Below are 24,477 nucleotides of genomic sequence, written 5' to 3' on the forward strand. Positions count from 1 at the left end.
ACAGACCCATGTCCAGAGGAGGTCACTGGGGGCACAGGGGTTTAGCAAGGGCCCACCATGTCCTTTGGCTCTTGTATTCAGTTTTAGCACAGCCCTTTTGGCAACTGGGTGCTCGATAAATGCACAGAGGAAGCAGCCTGTCCCTTGCCGGAAGGAGCATTTAACAGCCAAGTTCTCTCTCCCAAGGGCAGTGCCAGGGTGAGGCCTGAAAGCACATCAGCAGAACAGCTGCTTTCTCCCAACCAGCTGCCAGCCCCGGCCAAGGGACGAGCCAGGATCATGCTAACATCACGTCACTTCAGCCCTCCCTGTGGAGCTGCTGCGGTCACTTGAGCACACCCGGTGCGAGGTGATTCTAGGTCATGGACTCAGCATTGCATCTCTCAGCCTCTGCTTGGGCTCTTGCTCCCAGCCTAATGTCTAGAACCAGCCGGTGCTGCACGAAGCAAGTGTCCCACGGGGACGCCGTTGTGATTCTCATTCAAACCGCACGGACCCCGTTCTCCCCCGAAAGCACCAGGACCCCCAGCTGGCACCAGAGAACATGCACGAGGTGGCAGTGGGGTCTGGCAGCAATTACCTAGCCCAGACAAGCCTGTTCTCAGCCACTTTCGGCACATAGCTTTGGTCAAAACTTCAGTCTGCAGAATCTCTTCTTTGCCACCTCCCCTCTGCCCCGTGGGTTTTAAGCTCCTGAAAGAGATTTTGCTGCAGCTTCCACTTACAGTGGTGTATTCTGAGTGGCTCAGGGCTGTGATCCCTGGAGGAAGGTGCCGATTAGCAGCTAGAGAGAAATCTCTGTAAGCTCCAACGGGGGCAGACCTCCCCGCCGCACCTTGATCACCATGTGGCAAGTTCTAGTGCATGGGGCGGGTCAGTCACACCCAGCAGCTCGGGAAGAGGCTGCGATCCCTGGCGGGCAGCCTGGCCTCTGAACCAGACTGACCCATCTCACGGGCTGCTGAACAGCCCTGGCCTAGTGGCCATCAGGCCCTCCCTCCGGAGCTGGCGTCCCCCTCAAAAGGCTCCATGCGGCACCTGGCACAATGGACAGTAGCCCCGACCAGAACCCAGAGAAATGCTACCAGCAACCCATCCCTCTGCTGCTCTGTTGGCTGCAGGGTTTAGTTATTCAGCACCTAATCAAGGATCACCAAGGAGAGCCCCTGGCCGGACACACCGTCTGCGCGGTCTAGAGTAACCCAATTCCTGTCGTGCACACAGCTGGTTCCCAAGCGCCTCCTCTCCTTGGTTGCTGCACCGTGGCTGAAAGGGAGGTTACAGTCCTGCCATAAGTGACAAATGGGCTGCAGGGGAAAGCGGCAGCTTGCACGCCCCCAGCTATCCAAGAACACAAACCACCACATGGCTCCCCAGCACGCCCCCCCCATCGGGCACGTGCGGGTCTGCCAACGGAAACGAGCGCCGACAGAGCTGCGGAAACGCCCCCAGGGGGACACTGTCCGGCTGTCAGCGGCTGATATGTTATGAAAGGCAGCGTGGTCTGGCAAATTAAGCAGGGGCCTGCGAGTCCAGGCAGCTGGCCTAGCGCAGCCCTGCCACGGTCTTACCCCTCTCTCTGGCCTGCAAAGCGGGGACAGTACCGCCTCCTTCGAGAGGGGGAGGGTGCGGCGACTCGCCCCCTCAGAATTATTCCTCCTGTGCGGATGTGTGCGTGTGCCTCCCTGCAGACCTATTCACGAGCTGCCCAAACACACGTTCAAGTCTCTCCCCCGTCAGCTGGGATGGGCCACCGACTCACTACAAACCTTGGGCTAGTCATGTCCTCGCCCAGGAAACAGCTTCGCCTTTGAAAAACGGCCAACACCACAATTATGTGCAGTCCAGAGGCTGCATGGGACTCAGCGCTGGCAAGGCACTGGGACCTACCTGCATGCAAGGGGCGGTAGCAGCACACGACACTGGTAGGCTTTGCATACCGGTTAGCGGTTGTCTTCCATTCCTCTGCCATTCGGAACGTGCACAGTGTTGATACACATTGGGGTGTCATACGAACGGCCAGACTGGATCAGGCCACGATCCAGCTAGCCCAGCGCCCTGTCTTTTGACAGTGGCCAATGCCAGATGTCTCAGAGGGAATGAGCAGAACAGGTAACCATCTCATCCATTCCTAGCTTCTGACAGAGGCTAGGGACACCATTCCTACCTTTCCTGGCTAATAGCCATGGATGGACCTATCCTCCATGAATTTGTCTAGCTCTCCTCTGAATCCTGTTGAAGTCCTGGTCTTTGTAACATCCTCTGACAAGGAGTTCCACAGGTTGACTGTGTTGTGTGAAGAAATACTTCCTTTTGTTTGTTTTAAGCCTGCTACCTATTAATTCCATTTGGTGACCCCCCTAGTTCTTGTAGTATGGGAACAAGTAAATAACTTTTCTTATTCACCTTCTCCATAACTGTCATGATTTTATAGACCTCTATCATCTCTCCCCAAAGTAGTCTCATTTCAAGCTGAAAAATCCCAGGTTTATTAGTCTCTCCTCATGGCAACCGTTCTAAACCTCTAATCATTTTTGTTGCCGTTTTCTGAACTTTTTCCAATGGCAAGATATCTTTTTGGAAATGAGGCAACCACATCTGTATGCAGTATTCAAGATGTGGGGGTACCGTGGATTTATATAGAGGCAATAAGATATTCTCTGTCTTAGTTTCTATCCCTTTTTTAATGATTCCTCACATTTGGTTTGTTTTTTTGGCTGCTGCTGCACATTGAGTGGATGACTAAGATCTCTCGAGCAGTAACAGATAATTTAGTCCTTCTTTTATACGTATAGTTGGGATTATGTTTTCAATGTGCATTATTTTGCATTTATCAACATTAAAATTTATCTGCCAATGTGTTGCCCAGTCACCTAGTTTTGTGAGATCCTTCTGAAGCTCTTCACAGTCTGCTGTGTTCTTAACTATCTTGGGCACTTTTGTATCATCTAGAAAGTTTTCCACCCCACTGTTCAGCCCTTTCTCCAGAGCATTTATGAATGCTGATTATAATTTGTCCCAGTATGGACTCCTAGGGCACACACTAGTTATCTCTCTCCATTCTGAAAATTGACCATTTATTCCTACCCTTTGTTTCCTGTCTTTTAGCCAGTTAGCAATCCATGAGATGACCTTCCCCCTTCTCCCATGACAGCTTACTTTGCTTAAGAGCCTTTGGTGAGGGATCATGTCAAAGGTCTTCTGGAAATCTAAGTACGTTGTAGTCGCGGGATTCCCCCTTTTTGATCCTCTCAAAGAACTCTAGTAGATTGGTGAGGCATGATTTCCCTGTACAGAAACCATGTTGACTTTTCCCCAACAAACTGTGTTCACCTTACAGCTCAGGTTCCACTGGCTTCTGGGATACTCCACTTACTGCTTGGCCAATGTAAGGAAGAGCTAATGAAGGAACTAATGAAGCCAGGATCTCCAAACCACAGGGCTGGTTGGAAGGCAAACCCTAGGGAAGTGGTCTCCAACCTTTTTACACCCAAGATCACTTTTTAAGTCTCAGAACAGGCAAAGATCTACTGCCCCGCACCTTCCTTGAAGCCCTGCCTACATTACATGAGGAAATCTAATGTAAATGTACTGCGCAGGTACGCAGTTCAGAGAGGGCTCAAGAGCTACTCTTAGAGCCCCTGAGATCTACCGGTAGATCGCGATCTACTAGTTGGTGACCACGGCCCTAGGGTGTCTAGCTGGAGGTTACATACTGTAACTGGAGGTTGTTTGAGATGTGTGGGCCCCATCTGGAGTCCAAATGTGGGTGTGTACGCACGCAGGAGCGGGAACCACTCACTGTAGTGCCCGTTGAACCGTTCAAGCAGAAAACCTGGACTCCCCATCACTGGAAGGGTTGGTTTAAATGCTTCTAACAGGGCCACGTGGGATAAACCCCGAATCTGCAGCAGTCAGGAGCCACATTCTAGTTCAACAAGCTCTTTTCAAGAGACCGAGCACTACGCTCGACTACGGTCGGTTGGTTCTGGCTGCAGACTGGTACAGCAGCCCCTTGCTACTCCTGTGGATCTGCACACTGGAGTAAGGCCTGCAGGTCTCCACCAGACACACTGCTCCCTTGGCCATCCCGGGCCCCTTTCCGAACCCTCATCCCAGCCATAGGGACGGCTTTGGTGCGAGCGGGCCGAGGGAATCTGCACCTCCAGGCACCAGGTGACTGCAACCATTTTATTACAAAGGTCCAATCACCATGTACTGTTTTTACAACGTCAGTTTTCTGGGGGCTCAGCTGAGCTGCTTGGGGTTGTGTTTAGAACAGCACCATTAAGGCGGGGCTTGGGAAAGAGCTACAAAGACCATCTTGGTCAACTAATGCACGGGGACGACATTTCATACCACAGCCAGGGCGAGGGGGAAGAAAAGGGCAAGAGAGAATGACAAAACACCAGCACCACCAGCAGAGGAGGGTCAGGGTAGCCCTGAATTGTGTCTCCTTTTGGCTCGGGGTGGAGGGTGTATGTGGCTTCGTGGATTGCCCTCCCAGGCACACAGCTGGCCCGTAACTAAGGCTGCTGTGAGTTTGGTGGGGGCGTAAAGCCAACCTAGAACAGGTTAGACTCAGGAGGAGGAGGAGGAGGAAGACCTTTGCTGCATCGTGAGCAATCCGCATTTCAACAGTTACTCTGCACCGTGGGCTCCCTGCTACTGCCTAGGGACAGAAAGATGGGTGACCAAGTGGTGTATTGTTTTATTGCTTCATTGGCACGGTCGATCAGGGAAAGGGAAGGGAGAGGAAAGATGGATGAAGATGAGAAGGGAGGAGGAGTAGCAGAGCCCCAAGAACCCTAGTCCACTGCCTGATGCTTAAGTTGGCAAGAACACCATGCAAAACATCTGCCTGCTAGCTAGTGCCGTGTATAAAATAACGCTATGGCAACAGTGCTGGCCTGGTTAGTAGAGGATATATCACCATGAAGCACAAGCAAAGTCTCCGAACGCCAGCGACTCCCTGCTGAAAGTGCAGCTCCAGGAGTCTGCTTAGGAGGAGGATTCACTGCGTAAAACAAGGCACCACAGGAAGGCTGGGTACGCGCTGAGCAACCTGCTAGCGGAGGGAGAGACCTCGTTTTAAATAACGTCTGTCGGTGCTGGCGGCCCCTCAGATGGGTTCGGGTTTTAGCTTGTCCGCTAGAAAGTCGCTCACAAAGGCTTCCACGATCTCGGGGGTGATTTCCTCCACGTCCATCACGTACTTGGCTCTGGCCGACATGTCCAGGATGGTGAGCAGGGGCGCCGCTTCGGGCAGGTTGGTGTAATCCCGCAGGGAGTCAGTCATGTCGTCCTGAAAGCCAGCAAGAGAGAGCCCGTAAATCGAGAGCCAGTGGCTGGCGTCGCTCAACGCCCAGCCGGGGCATTTCCCGAGGAACTCTGGCCCCGCGCCACACGCTTGGCTCAATGACCAGCTACCCGGGACCAGCACACATCCCCCATGAAAGCCCAGAGCCAACTCCCTGGTCTTGGAGCATGCTTTCAATGAGCACACGCCATCCTGGGATTGAACTCCATGCCCCGCCTGCCCTGAGTGCTGACATTTGGTGGGGGAGCATGTGAGATCCAAATCCAAACCAGGATCACAGCCCTGCTCATCCCTACTAACGAGCAGCTGTGATCACAACGTCTTGGTCCACAGGTCACAAGTAGTACCAGAGACCCTCTGAACACTGACGTATCCGGGGAGACGGCCGACTCATGGGCAGTACTGGGACCCTGGCTCTTCAGCTTGGCCCTTGGACTGTAACATGATTAGTGATCTCCTCAGGGAGGGGCGGATGGTCTAATGCGAGCGGGTCTCCCTGGGAATAGAGGTGCCGCACAGAGACTACAAATCCCATCATGCAGTGCTCAATGAAGTGCTATGCAGGCTGCTCAGGTGAAGATGGAGCTGTTAGCCAAGAGGTGCTAAGCATGAGATGAGCTCAAACAGTAGCGCCCCCCCCCCCCAGTCCTGGCCTGAGCCGCCTTGGTTCCGGAGTCCTACTGACCATCACCCCAGCAGCGATTCCTGCAGCGGGGATGGCTGAGCCACAGCGCCCCCGAATCCTGTGGGCTTTGCACCACTCTCCATAGGGGCAGCCGCAATGGGGGGTGGGAACGCTCAGCTGCCCCCCGTGTGCAGCCCAAAGCAGCAGATGCAGCGTGGGGGGGCGGCAGGAAACTTACTCTCGGCACAAAACCATTGTTCCTCCAGCGCGCCTGTCGGCTGCAGACCCAGGAGGGAGGGGGGCCTTTGGTTTTCACTCCCCCGTGCTCTGCAGAACACACCCACCCTGCCTGGCCCGAGCACGGCGTGCACTCCCTCCCCTCCCCCGCAGCCGCCACCGGGCACTTGCACGAGGACAGGAGAGAGGATAGAACGGCCGTGCCTGAAACCATGGCCAGCCAATGCTGTTCCCCCCGTCCCTCCTGGGCACAGCTCCGCCCCGCACTGAGGGAAAGGCTGGGACGGGGAGAGGGGGCTTGTGCATCTCAAGTGGGAGGGAGGAAGGGGGCACTGGGTGGAATGGCCCAACTTTGTCTGGCAAACGGTCAGTCCCCCTGACCCGCAGCGAGCACCGGGCACCGGCGTCGTTTGTGTTGTTCTAGCCAGTCCCCCAGCCGCCCGCTGGCCAGGCTGAGAGACACCCGCAATGAGGGGATCCCGGGAGCTGTGGTGCACCCGGAGCGCTGGGGGCTGCGCTGCGTTTTGGGGAACCATCATCTCACACCAGGCACCAGAGACGAGCGAAGCGCAAAGGCCGGGGTGCGAAATGCCAGGCTGCGAGCGACGTCACAGGCACGAGAGCGGCACGTGCTGACTGCTGGTGCTCCGGGTGCCCGAGCCCACCACACGTGAAAGGGGCAATTCGACCACCGCGCCTTCTGGAGAGGACCCAGAATGAGACGCCTCCTCCAAGAGGTCCCTGGACGCGAGCGGCAGCTAGAAGGAATCCAACCGGCGCTGCTTGGCCGAGGGGCGGGGGCGTGTGTGCAGCAGGGGTTGCGTTCATTTCGGCCACTGTGTGCGGGCGAATCAGAACCCAACGTGTCTGCCCCGCGGGGGGACTGCACCCCAGGGCTGGGGCGATTCATTCCTCGCTCCTGGCTGCGAGCGCCGCGGCAGGATGCTCATGTGGCCAAACCCAGGATGAGCAGCATCGGGCATGGGGCGGTTTTCCAGACGCGGGGATACAAAGAAATGAAGCCAGCTGGGTCGCGGGTGGCACCGGGCTGCGGCCAGCCACAGCAGGTCACAAACGCTGGCTCCCGGGAAGCCAGGGCTTTCGAGAGTGGCCAGTCGGAGAGCGGCTATGGCAGGGGAGGGAGGACGTCACTCAGCCCATGGCTTTGTTTCTGTAAAACTGCCGGGGGCTTCGGTGCCACGTTTTCCAAGACGGCTCCAACCTGCACCTGTTCCAGCCCGGGCCCGGCTGCTGGACGGCCCCCGAGCCACCAGATCCAGGCATTCCCTCCACTGACTGTCGCGAAACCCCCACCCCTTTCTCGGGCCTGCGAGCGGGCCGCGGCGGCGCCGGGGGAGCAGTGGGGCGGTGCCCGCGCACTCGGCATTGTCAGCGGCTGCGCGGGGCCACCGGAAATGCAGGGATGGCCGGGGAGCCGGCAGCCGGAGCTATCGAGGTGATGAATGGGGCGTTCAGGATGCTCTCGGAGGCGGGGCAAGCCGGCGGCAGCGTGAATGAGCATCAGTGTTTCAGCTCCTGCCAGCGAGCAAGGGGGCCGGGGACGAAAGCCCTCGGCAGGCTAGGGGGAGGGGCGCGAGCGCCGCACTGTTCCAACAAGGAGGCCATTCACAGAGCCAGGCGGGGCGGGCGGGCGACGGCTGTGGGGGGGGGAGCAGGCTCCCCTCGTTGCGCAGCTCAGGGAGGGAAGAGGCTAACTCCAGGCCCCCTGGGGCTGAGGGGCGCCCCGGGCGGAGGGACGCGTACGTTGCGAAGCCCGCGGGGGCTGCCCGGCAGGGGTGACAAGCCCTCCGGCCGGGCCCTGCTGGGGAGCTACGGTCCACGGTTCATTTTCAACCCTCGGTTAAGACCCGTTTGTCGTTTCCAAGCCCACGGCAACCCCAGGACTGACCCAGGCTAGCGAAGGGCAGGGGAGCGTCTCTGCTCACACCGAGCTCCTGCACCACCAGGCCGGGAAGCAAGGTCTCCTCTGGCCACACGCAGCAGCAGGGATGGCGCGTACCAGGTCACTCCGCAGGGCAATGGCAGAGCCAGGAGCAACCCCCCCAGCTCTAGCCGCCCGCGAGCCGCCAGTGAAAGCGCAGGGACGGCGCCGACTCGGAACTCGGCATTCCCAGCCCCATGCTGGCGGCCGCTCGCTCCCCCGGGCCCTGCGCCAGCCCCAGCCGTTGGCAGAGAAGTGAGGGGCGCGGTCCGTGGGCCAGGGTGAACTCCCCTCCCCTGCCGAATGGGGCATCACTGCCACCCGGCCTGCAGCCTGCCCCGCCAGTCGCGTCCCTCGGAACGGGGCAGCCGTGCCCAGCGGAGCCGCATCCTCTCAGACCGGCTGGAGTCGGCCCCCGGGTCCTGGGTTGGCCGGGGAAGAGGTGGGTCGGGGGCAGTGGATTTCCAAGAGAAGCCATTCGTGTCTTTTCCGTGGACGCTCTGGGGGCTCCCTTTCTCTTGCGCGGGGGGCTCCCGAAAAGCAGCCGGCAGCCGGCCTGGCTCCAAGGGGCGCTGCTGATGGCCAGGCAGTGCCGGCACGGCAGCAACTCGTCAGCTCCCACCCCAGCAAGGACCAAGATTCGAGCATTAACCCCCGACCGCCCCTCGGGGCTGCTGGGGCGGAGCAGGACAGCAGGGCCCAGTGATTGCCGGATGGGGCTGGACAGGCCTGGCAGAAAACGCTGGTTCCCCCGCGGCATCTCCGGTCCGTGCAACAGACACAGAGGGGCTCGGCGCTGGACGCAGCAGCCGGCAAACCTCCGGGAGCTCGGAAGCTCCATCCAGCAGCCAGAAATGCAACTGCCAGCCCCGGACGCAGGCGCTCAGAGGAGTCCGGGGGCTCCCGCCTCTGCTGCTGCAGTTCGGCTCTTCTGCTTCTGGACACTGCCACAAACCAGAGAAGGGGCAAGAAAGCGCAACGCACGCGGGGCCGGGGCCAGGAGCCTGGAGCCTGGAGCCTGGCTCCAACCGGCCTCCCTGGTGCCTGCCAGTCTCTGGGGAAGGCAGGTCCGTTCCTAGCACTCGAGAGGCGTCCGGGTGACCGGCACTCTCCTTCAGACTCCCCTGGCTCGGGCCCTCGCTCGGGCCCCTTCTCCTGGCCTCCCCAGCTGCCGACGTCCACGCTCGGCCCCTGCAGCAGGGCCGGGAAGAGGGAGGGGCTTTGCCGTGCCCGTGCCCCACGGCAGCCTCTCTGGCCAGCTCTGGGCACGCTGCAGAGGCAGCGCTTTCCACCAGGCCGCCGGCAGGGAGACCTCCATCCCGGGGCTATCGGCTCCGCGGGGGCTGCCTCCAGCCAGAGCAGACTCTGTGTCAGGGCCACGCTCAGCAGTGAGGGGCCGGCTGGGCTCTGTGCGCCAGGCATGGGCTGAGCAATGCATCCCTCTCCCCCTCTGCAGCGCTCACCTGGGCTGCGCTTTCCCCGAGCGGCGGCGGCGAGGCGAACCACGCGGCGGGTGCCACCCAGCTCTCTCCCCGGGCCAGCCCCAGAGCAGCATGGAGGGGCGGGGGGAAGAAGCCAACATGCCAGGTCTCTTGGAGTCACCCCCCACCCAAGGCGCCCTGGAGCATGTAGTCCAGTCATGGAGACGCCTGCTCTGGATCGGCTGCCGCTGAGCCCTTGGCGGGTGCCGGGGCTGAGTGCACACGGGCTGCATGGCGTCCTCGTCCAGCGAGGGCAGAGGCAGAAGGGGCCTGTGCACAGCGGCCGTGGGGCGCGCCGGCCAGGCCCCCACCGGGCGACTGACAGGGAGAGCAGGGCCGGGCTGGTCTGGCCTCAAAACTCTGCCCCAGCCCCCAGGCCTCTGAGCACGAGCGGCACGTTGACGGACTCCGCCCGGGCCACGTCTCCACCGGCCCCGCTGGCTAGCACGGCTGGGGCGAGACAGGCACAGGAGACGTTTCAAAGCCACCAACGCCACGATGCCCCCGCCCCCGCCAGGGCAAAGCCTTTCGAGGGCCCCGGAGCGGCTCGTTGGCGGTGGCTGCTGCCGGGCGTTTGTCGAGCTGCACCTGGCCGGGTTCCCACGACGCTGTTCTGAGCAAGCTGTCGAAAAGCAGGATTCGAGCAGGCGTGGGGGGGGGGGTGCCGCGTGGGGGCAGTGCCCCAAAACGCTGTGGGCAGGGGTGAGGAGCCAGCCGGACCCTGGCAGGGGGCTTAGCAGCGCTAGTGCCCAAAGCAGGGGTCCGGCCCCCTCCACGCTCCCAGGCAATGGTGGGTCAGGGAGGGCGGAGGAAGGAGTGCGGGGAGGCAGGGTGGAGTTCTCCCAGCCCTTCCCCAGGCTGGTGGGGGCATGTGGCCAGCGCCCCCCCCCCCCCCCTTTACCAGTCGCCTCTGGAGCCAGGATTCCTGGTTCTGTACCAGACTCGCTGTGTGACCTGCCACAGGCCACGGCCACAGCCTGGGGGCAGGCGAGAGGTTGGCTCCCTCCGCTCAAGACGTGCAGGAGCCCCCCCCCAAGAGAAGCAGATGCCAGTGTGGCTGATGAAAAGCCTGGCCCTGCGGCCCCCCCGACTCCGCAGTGGGAGACACAGGTCCAAGGCCCTTGGGTGAAAAAGCCGAGGAGAGAAAGCCAAGGAATCCCTCCCCTCCTTACCTCTCCCGCCACAAAGAACAGCAGCGGCGCCTCCTCCTCTTTGGCTTTGTACTTGGCAATGATTTTTTCTGCTATCGGCTGAATCAGCTGTTTCGCTGCCTCCGACTCCCCGTCATCCTCCGAATCTGCGGGCGGCGGGAGAGAAAAAGGCAACACCAGAGGGAGGTTACAGCCGAACGGATCCAACCACCCCCCAGGAGCCAGAGCGCACGGCAGCAGCGTCCAAGCCGGCACGGCCGATGAACCCTGCGTCCCCTTGCAGAGGAGTAACGGTCGTTCGAATTAGGAGCTTTAATTCAAACTACCTAGTCCGTGCCGCGTGTCGCCGCGGGCAGGGAGCTCGAACGACGGGGCATTTAAAAATGGCGGCGCCCGGGAACATGCAAATGATATTTAAATCCCGGGCTTCATTTGCAAGTTCAATGCCTACATTAGCCACCCTAGTTCGAACTGGGGTGGCAGTGCAGACTTACCCTCCCTCCTGTTCGCTCTCCTGGCCAGGCCCCAAGCCCAATGACCCACCCCAAGAAGCTGCGTGGCCACCTGCAAAGCAACTGGATGTTCTGAAGACAGGACGCAGGCTGATCTGATGCTCTACCCGCTGCTTGGGGACTTCCCCACCCGCAGGTCTCTGTGAAGGTGGCTGTGGTACCGTGGGACGGAGGAGGATGTCCACGCCAGCCACGGAGGAACACAAATGCTTGGGTGGAAGGAAGGGAGCCGAGTCTTTGGGCAGGAGCTGGATGAAAAGATCTCAGTTGGGGGCAGCTTTCTGCATCGATCCTATGGAAAAAACAGCCCCGCCGGTCCCCCCCCGTAAGCGTCCCCTTGGTGACTGCGTCGCCACCAGCATGTCCTACCCGCCAGCTGCTGGGAAAGAGACAGGAGCAGACGCTGAGAACTCCCCCCCCACCACGGCAGGGAGCGGTCTGCCCTGGGAGGCGGAGACCCCCCAGTCCACCAGACACATCTTCTCTGCCCCCCCTTGCTTGTTTAAACAGCTTCCAGAGCCATTCTGTGCAGGGCCCGTGGGAGCGGGGCAGATGGGAGCGGACCGTGATTTATTTTATACACACCAACGCTACTGGCTACACTCCAGCTCCGCTCGCCGGCCAAACCACCCATAAACTTGTCAGTTATTCGTAACTGATGCTCCGTGGAAGCACCGGCTGCAACTTGGAACCCCTCCCCCAGAGACCCCAGCCCTTGCTCCAAGCTCCCTGAAGCTGGATCCTGGGGTGGCGGTAACACCTCCTCCAGAGTGGACGCATCAAGCTATGGGACGGTAAAACAAAGGGCAGTTGCTGCTCTCCAGATGTCTACACGAGGGAGTCTCCATTTCAAAAGAGGGGAACATCTAACTGACTTGGGGACCTACAAAAAGACAGTGTCTAGTGCCTGGGGCCAGGGACGCTCGGGTTCTTTTCCCCACGGTGCCACTGAGTTGCTACGTGTCCTTGGTCAAATCTCTTCACTGTTCTGTGCTCCATTTCCCCATCTGTAAAAAGGGAGTTCATTTGCAGGGTGGCTGGGAGGCCTCGTGAGTGTGTAGCGAGTGTCTGCAGAGGCTCAGACAGAGAGTGCTAACAAACATCTCTTCATTACAAAGCAGAAAGTCAACTGCTCCTAAAATGCTGCGTATGGGAAAGCATTCATGATGTCTCTGCAACTGCTATCGACTCCCTGGAGCTGCTAGAGGGACTAGGGATGTAAAATCTCATTTCAAATGTTAACCTGTTAAACTAGACATTTAACCAGTTAACCAGCACGCTGTGGAGTGGTGGGTCCCGCCGGGCTGGAGAAGCCCCCCCATCCGCAGCGTGCAAGTGCTCCGGCCAGGCCAGACACCAGTTAACCACTTACCCCATGCTGGTAACACGCTGCTCACCAGGTAACCGGTTACCCCATGCTGGTAACACGCTGCTCACCAGGTAACTGGTTACCCCATGCTGGTAACACACGGTTTACCAGTTAACCGGTTACCCCATGCTGGTAACACACGGCTTACCAGTTAACCGGTTACCCCATGCTGGTAACACACGGCTTACCAGTTAACCAGTTACCCTTTGCATTCCTAAAAGGGACAACTGCTTTGTACTGGCAAGCTGAGTGTAGGCCAGTACTCCCCAGTGGGCACGTGGCGGCGGTCCACGGGGCACCCGAGGGCCGCACAGGTAGCGTTTCTCTCTATGTTGCGTGGCTGCGGCCCACAGAGCACAGAGAGCTGCATGCAGCCCGCAGTGGTAAGCAGGTTGAGAGCCAGTGGCCGGGGTTCAATCAGAAGACTGGATGGGTTGACCGGAGGATCCCTGCCCACTCGCCAGCCTCCATTTCCGCAGGGCTCCCTGGCTTCCTGTCGGGATGATCAAGGGGCGCGGCGCTCGTGCGCAGTGAGTGCTGCCCTGAGAGCCCCCTGCCACCCCAGGATTCACAGCAAGCCCCCATATCCGCCAGGGAGTCTCCTCCCGGTACGGCGTTTGCAGCCCGATGCGAGAAAAGCTGCTCCGGGCGAGACAAAAAGAACTTTCCGGAGGCGTGTGCCCGGACAGCAGTCCCCCCGGGCCCAGCAAGCTGCGCCTCCCCGCAGGCAGGCAGGACAAAGAGCGGGGGAAGGGAGGCAGCAGAGTTTTCGCTCAGCGCTCGCGTCTCACGCTGGGCTCCACTGAATAAATGATCAGGGTCAAATGCGAGGCTAAAAAGGAAAAAAGGGAGGCACAAAAGCCCTCTTATTAATGCCATGGAAAAGCGCGTTCTCCCCCGACAACGGGAAGAGGCAGGGAATTCCCACTGGAGACGGCCATCCCACAGCAGAACCACAACACTGCACTTCACTTAGGGATGGGACAGAACGTACCACCCTGGCCACTCCCCAGATCCATGGCACACCCACCCCTGGAATAGCGCGGGCAGGTCTGGTCGCCCCATCTCCAAAAGGATCCAGTGGACCTGGACACGCTTCAGGAAACGGCAACCAAGACGATCCAGGGTTGGAACAGCTTCCGCACAAGGAAAGGTTAAAAAGAGCAGGGCTGTTCCGCGAGAAGGGAGACGACCCGGGGGCACAAGGCCGAGGTCCGTACAAATACGAATGGCGTGGGGAAAAGTGACTAGCGAAGCGTTATTTGCCCTTTCCCACAAGACAAAAACCAGGGTCACTTGATGAAATTAACAGGCAGCAGATTTAATACAAACAAAAGGAATTACTTTTTCCATGCAGCGCGTGGTTAACTTGTGGAACTCACTGCCCTGGGATGTTGTGGTGGCTACAAGTATAACTGGGTTCACAAAAGGACTCGATAAGTTCAGGCAGGATAAGTCCAAGAATGGCTATTAGCCAATATAGTCCAGGAGGCAAACCCGTGCTAGGGGCAACCCCGAACCTGGTGCTGGCTGCTCTCAGAGACAGGGAACTGGGCTGCAAGCACCCTGAGACTGATCCCGTGAGCCATTCTTATCTCTACCCCAGAGGTGGCAAGACCTGGTCTCTCTCGCTAGGATCAGACTCCACCCCTCCCTGATTGCTCTGCAGGTCTGTGGCCTGACTGCTTTGCGCAGAGCTAGATCAACCCGAAATGCAGCTGCTGTTTCCCGGGGGTGTTGTTGTGGGATGCTGTGACCCAAGAGCACCCTCCGCAGGCTTGGTCCTGCAGGCAATAAAGTTCAGATACAAATAATACTGTGAGTTTGCGCACAGTAAATCACAGCATCCCACACTCTACACAGGAACACGGCAGAGAATAGCTCTGGGACCGGTCTTCTGTTCCAGCCAAGCCTCACAAAGAGAGAGATCGCATGTCCCAACGGCAACATTAAGGGAACCCAACCGCATGGCCCAACGGCTCCTCCCCGCACCTGTCACGTGAAACCGCTCACGGGGATTTCCACTCCGCCCCTTGTCATGTGGATCAGGCTGAACGCAGGGTTTTGGGGAGGGCAGGGTAATCCGTGATTGGCACATCGCCCAGTCCAGAGGGTTTGGGCCTAGCTAGCCCCAGCCCTGCTGGGAACACGTCGTGGGTTCACGTGCACAACGGGCCACAAGTATGGGCCGTGGCGGATCATGCGCCGGGGCAGCGCTAGCGAAGACAATGGGCTGACTCTTGAAAGCGGGCCTGTCCACGTGACCCCCCAACGCTTCTGCCGCCGCGTCGGGAACTCGACGCGCGTGGCTGGATCCAGCGCTGCGTGCTGCCGGGAAACCCTGATTCCCACGGCTCTCACCGGGGCGGCCCGGGGCAAAGCCCTGCTTCCGGAAGCTGTGCTGGGAACCACGGGCCGGCTCGCCGAGAGGGGGCGCGGGACGGCCGGCACCGCTGCCACGGCCGACGTGAACCACTGCCCGACGTGCCCACGAAGTTCTCTGGTGGAGGCGTGGCTCGGCCTGGCGCGGACACGGGGCTTTGGCGCAGTGCTCCCACCCCAGTGGGGAGGGTGTTCAAACTAGCGCCAGGCCACGGAGAACACCCCCCACGCAGCGCCCCGGGGCCCCCTCCCCCGCTGAGGACGTAAAGGCAAGCCGGCCTACCTACAAAGAGAACGAGGCACGGGCCCTCATTCAGCTGCACGGCGTTGGAGTCCGTCAGCTCCAGCACGGGCTTGGGATGCCAGGGGAACTCTCGGCATTCGGGGTCATTCAGCACCTCCACCCGGCCCTGCCGCGTGATCACGTCTCCCTTGGCGTCCAGGACGATGAGCGTGGGGATGCCTGCAGCAGAGGGAACAAAGGCAGGGCTCAGGCACAGCCGTAAGCGCGCGGGGGAGGGGCTGGGGAGCCGACGAGGCAGCCGGTTAACGTCTCGCACGCGTGCTCCCGACGGGAGGGAGGACAGGCCAGAGCCGGGGGGCCAGGACTCTCCTGACGGCCAGGGGAGCGCAGCCTCGCGCCACAGGACAGGAACCACCTCTGGGAGGGACTGTGGTAGCTAAGGGCCCGATCCACGGCCCGGGGGGCCCTGCCATTGGCTTCAACGGCTCTGGCTGTGATGTGCACAGCAGCCCCACACTCCGGCTAGGAGGAAGTGGGGGCAGTTGTTTCCGTGACAGAGCCCCGCACGGGAGGGGCTGCGGCAGCTCCGGGAGGCCTGAGACGCAGCTGCGGAGCAGGAACTGGCTTGGAAGGGATTTCGCCGGGGAGCCCCGCTGGGCAGAGCCAGAGAACCCGCCGCCTGCCTACCGCCGCGAGGCAGAGCTGTCCTGCAAGGCTGTCGGCCCGACAGCCCCAGCGCACGACTGGACTGTATCTATTCAGAGCCATCCCCGGCTCTTCTTCCTAACCCCTCTCCCGCCCGCCGCCCTCCCGTCTCCTGGGGCAGAGTGGGCAGCCAGAGGGCAACGGTGGGGCTGAGGCCAGTCCCTGCAGCGCACCGCTCCCAGCAGACGGCCCTCCCGCCGGGCTCCGGCCCAATCCAGAACGCCCAGGCCGCTCCTGGCAGCGAAGGGGCCAGCGCTGCGCTAGTCCGTGGATTACAAATCCAATTCCCAGGCAATCAGTCCCCCAGTTGTTACTCCACAGCTGGCCACGAGGTTATCGGGCATCATCTCCCGATGGCCTTGCACGGGAAAGTCCAGCTGCGCGTGGTTCCCGCCGACGCTGGTTGTGCAGGCCTGGACCTTGCGGAGCAGCCTGGCAGGCGAGCTGCACCCCACAGCATCAACCCCCCGGCCACACAGAAAGAAGAGACAGTCCCGGCCCCAGGGAGCTACCAGCACGTAGAGGGGGAGCACACAGCCACTGAGAGAGGACTGGGGGCGAGCCGCTGCATTGGCACCGCACCAGCTGCCTAATCAATGGCTAAACACAGCTCCCGGCCTCCGCTCCGAGGCCTTTCCCGCGTTACTGCCCCACGTTAGGTCCAACCTGCCCCGCTGGCTCTGCGCCGGCAGTGGAACGCGGCTGTTCTGCGTAGCCTGCACCACGCCGGTTCAAAGGTTCTCGGCGCAGAGGGAGCAGAAAGGCCCTCCCGTAGGCCTCCCTTGTATGGAGACTGACTTTACGGTCCTGCCCCCCGGCTCTGGATGCAGTGGAAGTGCCCGTCGCGGCTCAGGACCCAGCCTGGCCAGGCGCTGCGCGCCCTCGGCTCCCACTGAAGCTAAGGGCAGTAGCAGGCCTCAGCGCCTGGCCAGACTGAGTCCTGGCGCTGCAGGCACCGGGGAGTGAAATCAGATCCTTTCCCACGCACGGCCCCTCTCCGAGCCCGATGGAAACGGTTGTATGGGGGGAGGTGGGACCGTGGGTCTCATCAGGAGGCTGCCGAGCGAGCGGGGGCGAGAATTCCCGGTGCAAAGGCTGAGAACCCCCATTGTGTTACAGAAGCAGGCTGGCTTTCCCGGCACTCAGGCCGTGATTTACGAGCTGGGTGTGACTGCAGCCAAAGGAAACGCAGAGTAGCCCTGGGGTGGGAAGAGTTCCTGCCTAAGCGCTGTCAGGAGAGCCATTATCACGGCTGCCGGGGCCCGGCTTCCCTTCCCACGGCTCCGGCCCCTCCAACTCAGTTCACACCCCCAAACCAGCGAATCCAGGACTCCCCTCCCTCAGCCTCTCCGTTCCACGCAGCCCGCTCAGCCTCACTGGCATGTGACGAGGAATAGCGCGGTCCTGACACGCTCCCTGCTGCTTTCCGGCCTTCTCCGATGCAAAGCGCAGACCAGTCTCTTGGCACTAGATCCCCTTGGCCCAAGATCACAATACTTCCCTTCCTCCCCCCCGCACTGGTGTCAGCTTCCCGAGTCTCCGAAAGCTCAAGTGGAACAGGTGGTATTTTGCTGAAGCTGTCGTATCCTGAGCTGGCTAAAAGAAGTCTAGTCATTGGCAACATGTTTTGCTCTCGGAAAGTCAGCGATCTTCACCTTGGGATGAAAAAGGCACCAGCTCGCAGGGAACAGCGCGTTTGCAAACACGGGGGGGAAGGGAGTTCCCCTGACGCTGGCGTTGGCCTGCAGGTCTCTGCGGCAGGAAACCAAACGAACTTCAGCTCCTGGGGCCTTGCCCCGCTCTTCACTAAAATCAATGGCAAAACGCCGCAGGGAGCTCCCAAGAGCGCAGGGGTAGAACTTTGAGCTGCCCCTCTCCTGACAGGACTGATACCGGATGTTACGCCTTTGAGCAATTCTCCTCTTAGCGAGTGGGAAGAACATGCACGTGTCCCTGCACCGGGCAACGTGGAGAGTCCAGGAAGCGTTATCCACCCAAACCCAGCCAGCGTCAGTCACAGGCATTTCCCGGAAGTCAAAAGAGCCGCACCCAAAAAGTCCCAACATTTCGAAACTACAGGAATCCCCGGCCATTCGCGGTGGACGTGGCACCACGGCAAATGGGAAAACTTGTGAATACTGACAGCCGTGGCTCCCAATATCACCATGGGGGCTGGGAGTTCCTCGTGGCTCCCAGCCCCTGTGGTAAGGTCCCCGCGGCTCCTGGTTGCCAGGGGGAACTCACCATGGAGGCCGGTAGCTGCAGGGAACTCACCGTGGAGGCCAGGAACTAGGACGAGTTCCTCTCGGCTCCCGCGGCTGCCCCTCCCCAGGCCAGGAGACACCCACGAATAGCGATTCCACAAGGGGCTCCTGCAATATGGGATCCTGCTAAACAGGATGGTGTGCGGAGGGCTGAGGGAGACGGGTCTGCGCGAAGGGAAAGGTGTGTGGTTCTCCACACAACGGAGTGGCGGGGGAAGGTCAGGCTTTCAGGGGAAGGCTGCTGGGAAGTCTATTAAAACAAGCACTTGGAAATGAAGTTAAAAAAAACCCTCCTGACAATTGTTAACAGACTTTTTCCTCCCTAGGATTAGTGCACTTCAGTTGCTGTGGATGCAGCTTTATAGATATTTTAATTCATCCCGCCTGGCTGAAGCAGATGTGTTAAAGAGCAGCCTTCCCGGAGGTTACGAGCACGTATTTCATTCCTGCAAAAAGACAGGCAAGTTCTGCTCCTCGGTTCCACGGCACAGAGCTCCGTGCCCCACGCTGCGCTGCGCTGCTCACTCGAGTCCGCCCGGGCAGTGCCCTGCTCCGCCACCTCGCTGAACACGGTACTCAGCAGGGCACACGCGTGGCACATTGATTCCGAGCGGGAGAGTGTTTACAGGCACACAGGTAGAGCCCTGCGAATCCGGGGCCGTCAGCGGGTGTCCGCAGCCGGGGATGTGGCTGTAGATGTCTGTGGTTCATTTCTGTGGATACACACTTTGCATCCAGATGGGACTCTGCCCAGGGCTCTGCTATGGTGCAGGGCCAGTGTGGTATCTGCAAACACGCTCATTGTCAGAAATTCACACAGCAGTTGGCTTTCGACTCCAAACGACCAGATTCAGTCCTGGCTGGAGCTAGTGCAACTGCAGTGCATTCAGTGGACTTTTTACAAAGGGCTGGATTAGCGCAGTCTGAATAATGCAGGCCACATTAGCAAGAGATGCACCTTCACTGAAAAAACCAGAAGGCTGACAGGTAGTGAAATGCAGAGTCTGATCTCCAAGGGCCCAATTCACCTCCATTAAAACAATGGGAACTAAGTGCAGTCAGACTAGAGATGTGGCCCAGGTGGCGAATTCAGATTCAGCCCAGCCTGGTAACTCAAAACAGGCAGGTTCCTCAGTTACCTATTACCTTGGCGGTGTTACACTGGCAGAGCTCTGTCTCAGGGTATGGAACATCCACCCCCCAGAGACGCAGCTAAACCAATCTAAGCCCTGGTGGAGACAGCGAGAAGCTGCTGAGGAATTCTTCCGCTGCTCCAGCCGCCGCCGCTCAAGGAGGTAGATGAACAACAGCCAAACTCCCTCCCATCACCGCGGCGAGTATCTACACTGAGCCCTACTGCAGGGCAGCTCCGGCTCTACCATCTGGCCTGGTCTACACTACAACACTAGGTCCATGTGAGCCGCCTTGTGCGGATCTAGCTGTGCACGTGTCGACACTGAAAGTTGTCTCCCACCTATGCGAGCACCACGTTATGCCAACCCGGTACCACCGCTCGCCCAAGCGGCGCTGAGCCTTGGTCCATGGACTGAGGTTGCTGCAGCGCGACTGTGGGCAGCACAACGTCTGGTGCTAAAGGTTTCCTGGAGCCGTTTTCAGCACAGCAGAAGGCAGGGGAGGTCACTGCTGCGCTCTCACGTGCGGGGGGGGGGGGACCCCCAACAGGCTACTCACGCGTCTTCTTCGCATTCTAAGCATTTCACAGAGAAATCCACGGACGTTTGTCTGCTCGGCATTCGCCGGCAAGCCCTGGCGAGCGATCACATTCCCCTCATTCCAGCCCCGGACAGTGCAGCTTTGAATTCCTTTGGCCATGCGGAGGCTGTACACCCGGTTAGCGGGAAGAACAGCACATCATCCTAGCCCAGTGGGTGAGTTACAAATGCCAAGGTTGTGCCAAGGAACTTATCTGAATCCCAGAAGGGCTTATTCATCACCTGAGGGCATGTGGGGTCAGGTCAGAAAGCCAGTGAGGAACTGGCAAACTCACTTGGAGCCCTGCCACGTGAGAAGGAGAACCCCCTGCCCAGTGACGAGAACAGAAACAAAGGGCGTTACGTATCTCTCAGACCTGGCACCTTTATCCCCTTAGAATTCCAATCGCACCCCCAACTTACTCGGCACTTGGAGCTCCTCCTCCAGGTCCATGGGATACTGCGGAAAGACTCCGAGTCCTGTGTTAAGGCATTTACTGGAATCAATTCCCAGCACTGCCACAGATATTCCTGCATGACCTTGGGCCAGTCACTTAATCTCATCTCTCGGCAATTCCCTTTATACAAAGGTCTCTCATTCGCTCTCCTGACCAGGCCTGTTTTCAATGGCTGGCCTCATTAAGCCTAATTCTATATCTGCAGACAATGTGTGCTCATGGCTCATAGCGTGTCGACCTCCACTTGATTTCCAGGCCTCATCAGATAACAAGACATCTAAGTGCTATGAACCAAATTACTTCCAAGCGTAAAACTACACTGAGAAAGTCAGAGCCTAGAGGTTAAAGAATAAATCATTTCACTGTTACCATTCTCAGGTAAACACACAAGGAGGCCTGGCCTGGATTTCTGGATTTTCAATCTGACAGGGCCCTTTAACGAGTCTAAAACACGCAGCGATTCAGTTTGAACAAGACGGGCGCTCACATATAGCTAGTCATAGTAACGGTGGGGTGAGAGAGAAATGTAGGTCACCAAAAAAAGTTCCCTTTTCATCCAGACCACCTCAGCTTTGGACTTTTTTTTATATTCCTATTGCTGAGGCCCTCTCCCTTTGCTACTTTCATTAACAATAAAGAAATGATCCCTCAGCACTATCCAAGCGGTGATTCACTGTGGATAAAAGTTGAGACTTTTCAATGCAGCTATTCCTGGGTCCAGATTCGAAATCACACCAAGAGGTAGGCAATGGTATAAATGATGATGAAGAGCCCATGTTTTCAATACTTACAAGGCAAAACCGTTTTGTGCGCGCAATCTGGATACAAAATGCCGCTTCTCTAGACCTGGACCTGAGTTTGCGGAGCTGACCGAGGAGCCAGCGGGAAGAACAGGTCCAGTTTCTGAGACCGATACAATTCTGACAGAAAAAAGACGGTAATAAGAAAACAACCCAGACTGAAAGATGGAGGGGGATTTGGACAAAGAAATTGGCCAGGATACGTTGGTTTCTATGTGGGAATGGACAGGGGATCTACAGCTTCAATGTGGGTAGCTCAGAGGATTTGTGCAGGTTGAACCTCCCCGATCCGCACCCTGCCCTGTTGGTCCCCTGGGCTTCCTGACCTGCTGAGCTCCCCAGCTACGAAACGCTGAGCTCCCGGCCTTGCCAGGCAGCTCATTGCCAGCAGCCCATTGCCTAGCAGTGATCCCAGCCACTAGCCTTCCACTGGCGCACTGTGGTCCTGGAACATCCCTGAACCAGAGAGCCTGGTGTAGACAGAGAGTGTATGTAACTGTATAGACGGTGTCTGGCTCCAATCAAGAGCCTTCATATTTCTGCTCTTGGAGAGGCCCTGTCTAGGACAGGTTGTGGCAGGGACAGGGGAACCAAGTTGCACTTGGGATGCTTGTGTCCAGGGATTAGTCAATTTTTAGAGGAAATTATGAAACCGATTCATTTCATCCAGCTGACGTCCGGTTCCTCTCACGCTGCAGGAGAGCAGCTGCACGTTAAGCCGCACGGCTCATTATTGGAAACAGACTTCTCCAATGGAACTGGGGCAGAGTCTACAAAGGCCTGTCCTTGCAATGGAACAGCTCTCAGCCCACGAGTGCAGCGAGAGAAGCCCCAAAAAAGGGAGCGGTATTGGGATACTGCCTCGCCCTTCTTAGCTCCGAGGGGCAGAGCTTCCCAGAGTCGCTCCTTCCCCAGGCGCTTCGACTCTTAACCCGACCCTGAACCAGGACCAAGTCGTGTGGGAGTCGGTATGGACGCGCCTCAGTGCAGCGTTGCCGTAATACCAAATCTCCCCCAAAGATGCACTGCCTGCACGCTCCAGGTGTTCCTCACCTAGCAACCAATGGCCCTTGTGCGCTAAGCCCCCCAGAAAGCCACCCCGCCGGGCTAGGCTGACGCAGCCCTCCACGAAGCAGAGCAGGAGAGAAGGCGCATTCAAGCCAATGCCTCAAGGCTGGTCTATCTCTGGCGAAGTGCCGTTCCCGTGGGGGGGCACTACCTGCCCCTTCCGTCTGTGTCAGGCGGCAATCTCGCTCCCCCAGGCCTGACCGGGACAACTCACAAGAACTTGTGTTGTCTCTCTCTCCCTGCAAATGGTGCAAGAAAGAGCCTGGTATTGCCCTGTGTATTTCAGGCCTTCCCCAGTTCTCTACGGATGGCTTCCCCTAGCTTGTGTGACAGCTCACAAAGCAACTGTGGGGGAGGGACCCAGAGGAAAGGCGTTCTGAAGGGCGTCATTTATCACCTTGCCTGGCACAACTTGCCCCCAGCCCTAAGGCAGTCACACCCACAGAGATACAGGCCTGTGGGATCCAGGGCAGCCCCTCACAAATAGATTTCACGCCCCCTGGGCCCTACGTTGGCACTGTGCGTTCTTCACACACGTACCAACAGACCCTCACTGATTTCCCTTTCTTAAACGGTCAACTCCTTTGGCTCTGACAAAGCCAACGTTTTCCAACTTTCCTTTGTAGGTACAAGCATGAACTGAGAGGCCATGGTGTAAGTCTTGTACAAAAGTGTAGCTTAAGAACAGGACAGATGAAGTCATGGGTTAGATTTTACCCACTAGATGGTAAAGGCGGTTCCATCTTTCCTCTCTCCTATGTGACTAACTTTTTATAAAAGCTCAGTGACAGAATGTTTTTATGACGTCATCTGACAATATTCTTATTGTAAGGTAACTGCTGGCAAGGAAATCTCAGGTTTTCTTTTTAAAAAAAAAATCTTGTTCGTGATGGATTTGTGATGCTCAGAAGCAGCGTTCTTGTCCAATGGATAAAGTAACTGAAGCATGTGCAGCAGGACTTTTTGTTTTGCTTTATTTTTAAGGGAAAAAAGCAACTGGACCTGCTATCCCATCTGTTGGGACGAGCAGGATTTTGGCTTTCCTGAGTCCAGAAGGGACACGACATTTCCCGACTATAACTTTAAACATTGTTCCTGCCTTACTGGGCAGGAAGGAAGAGATTTGTGGTTGCTTCTTGCAAAAGGCTCCTCAGATACCCCAGTGATGGGCAACCTTGTAAAAACCTAAAGAGATGGGCAGACAGATTTTTAGGAAAAGAGCTTCTCTCATAACCACTGCTCATCCAATGCAACATGAGGGGGTCAGTGAGGATGTCTACAAAACCAAAATCTCTTTCTACATACAAATTAGCGAAAGAAAATCCCCATTGGGGTATAAAATGTATCGCTGCTCCTTGTTCCGCAGGCAGCCTGAGCTGAAGGAGGGAATCGGCATGAAAGCTGGGAACGGTGTGTCCAACGGAGTGATTTCTGAACAGCCACAATGCACAGAATGACTAAGTCTGGTGATGAATAGCGCTGGAGAGCCTGTGACGGGGCGTCGGGCGCGGTGCCAGACAACGCCGCGGAAGTCCCCGAGCCCCGCTCTCTCGGGAGCCCCGGGGAGGCGTTTGCCGGGAAGGTGCACCCTCTTGGTGGCCCTGTGCGGCGTGTTCTAGCGCCACCGCCAGAGGCGGGGGAAGAGCACAGGCCGACGCCAGAGGGACGCAGCAGGGAGGGGCGGAGTCGGCGGACGGCGAGGGCGGAGCAGCCTAGCGCGGGCGGCACAAAAGATACCGGACCGACCCGGGAGGGGGAAGGGAGAGCTCGGGCCGGAAGGGAGAGCCACAGTGGCGGCTGGGGAGAAGGAGCAGGGTGCCGCTGGACGGAGCAACAGGGAGCAGGAAAGGCGAGACAGCCGGGACGCAGGGATACCCGGGAGCGCGACGGAGGGAAGGAAGTGACCCAGGACTGGGCGAAGGAGCCAACAGGCCACCCGTGGGTTGGTGAGTTACAGCGGGCTCCCCCCCAACCGGACAGGAAACCCACGACCCCGTCTTTAGGGTCCTGGGTCGGGACCTGGAGTGAGGGAGGGCCCTGGTCCCCCTTCCCTCTGTCAGCCGGTGCGCCGTGGTCAGAAGATCCCTAGGGCCGGGGAGCATATCCATGTAAAAGACTGTCCTCACGGGGACTTCTTAGTTTTTGTATATCGTTAAGGACCACAGAGTCACTTGGAGGGAGGGGTTGGTAACCCTTGGGAGGCCACG

The 24,477-nt window shown here is 58.5% G+C and overlaps 1 protein-coding gene across 2 annotated transcripts in view; it reads right to left on the reverse strand.

Annotated features, from left to right (window-relative positions):
- Positions 1–4,694: 4,694 nt before the first annotated feature.
- NXN (nucleoredoxin) overlaps positions 4,695–24,477 on the reverse strand; it is a 93,406-nt gene continuing 73,623 nt past the window's right edge. For both annotated transcript variants that reach the window (XM_075904654.2, XM_075904655.2), the window contains exons 6-8: positions 15,303–15,482; positions 10,778–10,902; positions 4,695–5,305 (exon numbers count right to left, since the gene is read on the reverse strand). In XM_075904654.2, the coding sequence (XP_075760769.2) occupies positions 5,123–5,305; positions 10,778–10,902; positions 15,303–15,482 (488 nt within the window). In that variant the 3' untranslated portion in view covers positions 4,695–5,122. The remainder of the gene's footprint in view (positions 5,306–10,777; positions 10,903–15,302; positions 15,483–24,477) is intronic.

Source organism: Pelodiscus sinensis, chromosome 21 (assembly GCF_052426305.1).
Source record: "Pelodiscus sinensis isolate ZL-2025 chromosome 21, ASM5242630v1, whole genome shotgun sequence".
NCBI lineage: Eukaryota > Metazoa > Chordata > Testudines > Trionychidae > Pelodiscus > Pelodiscus sinensis.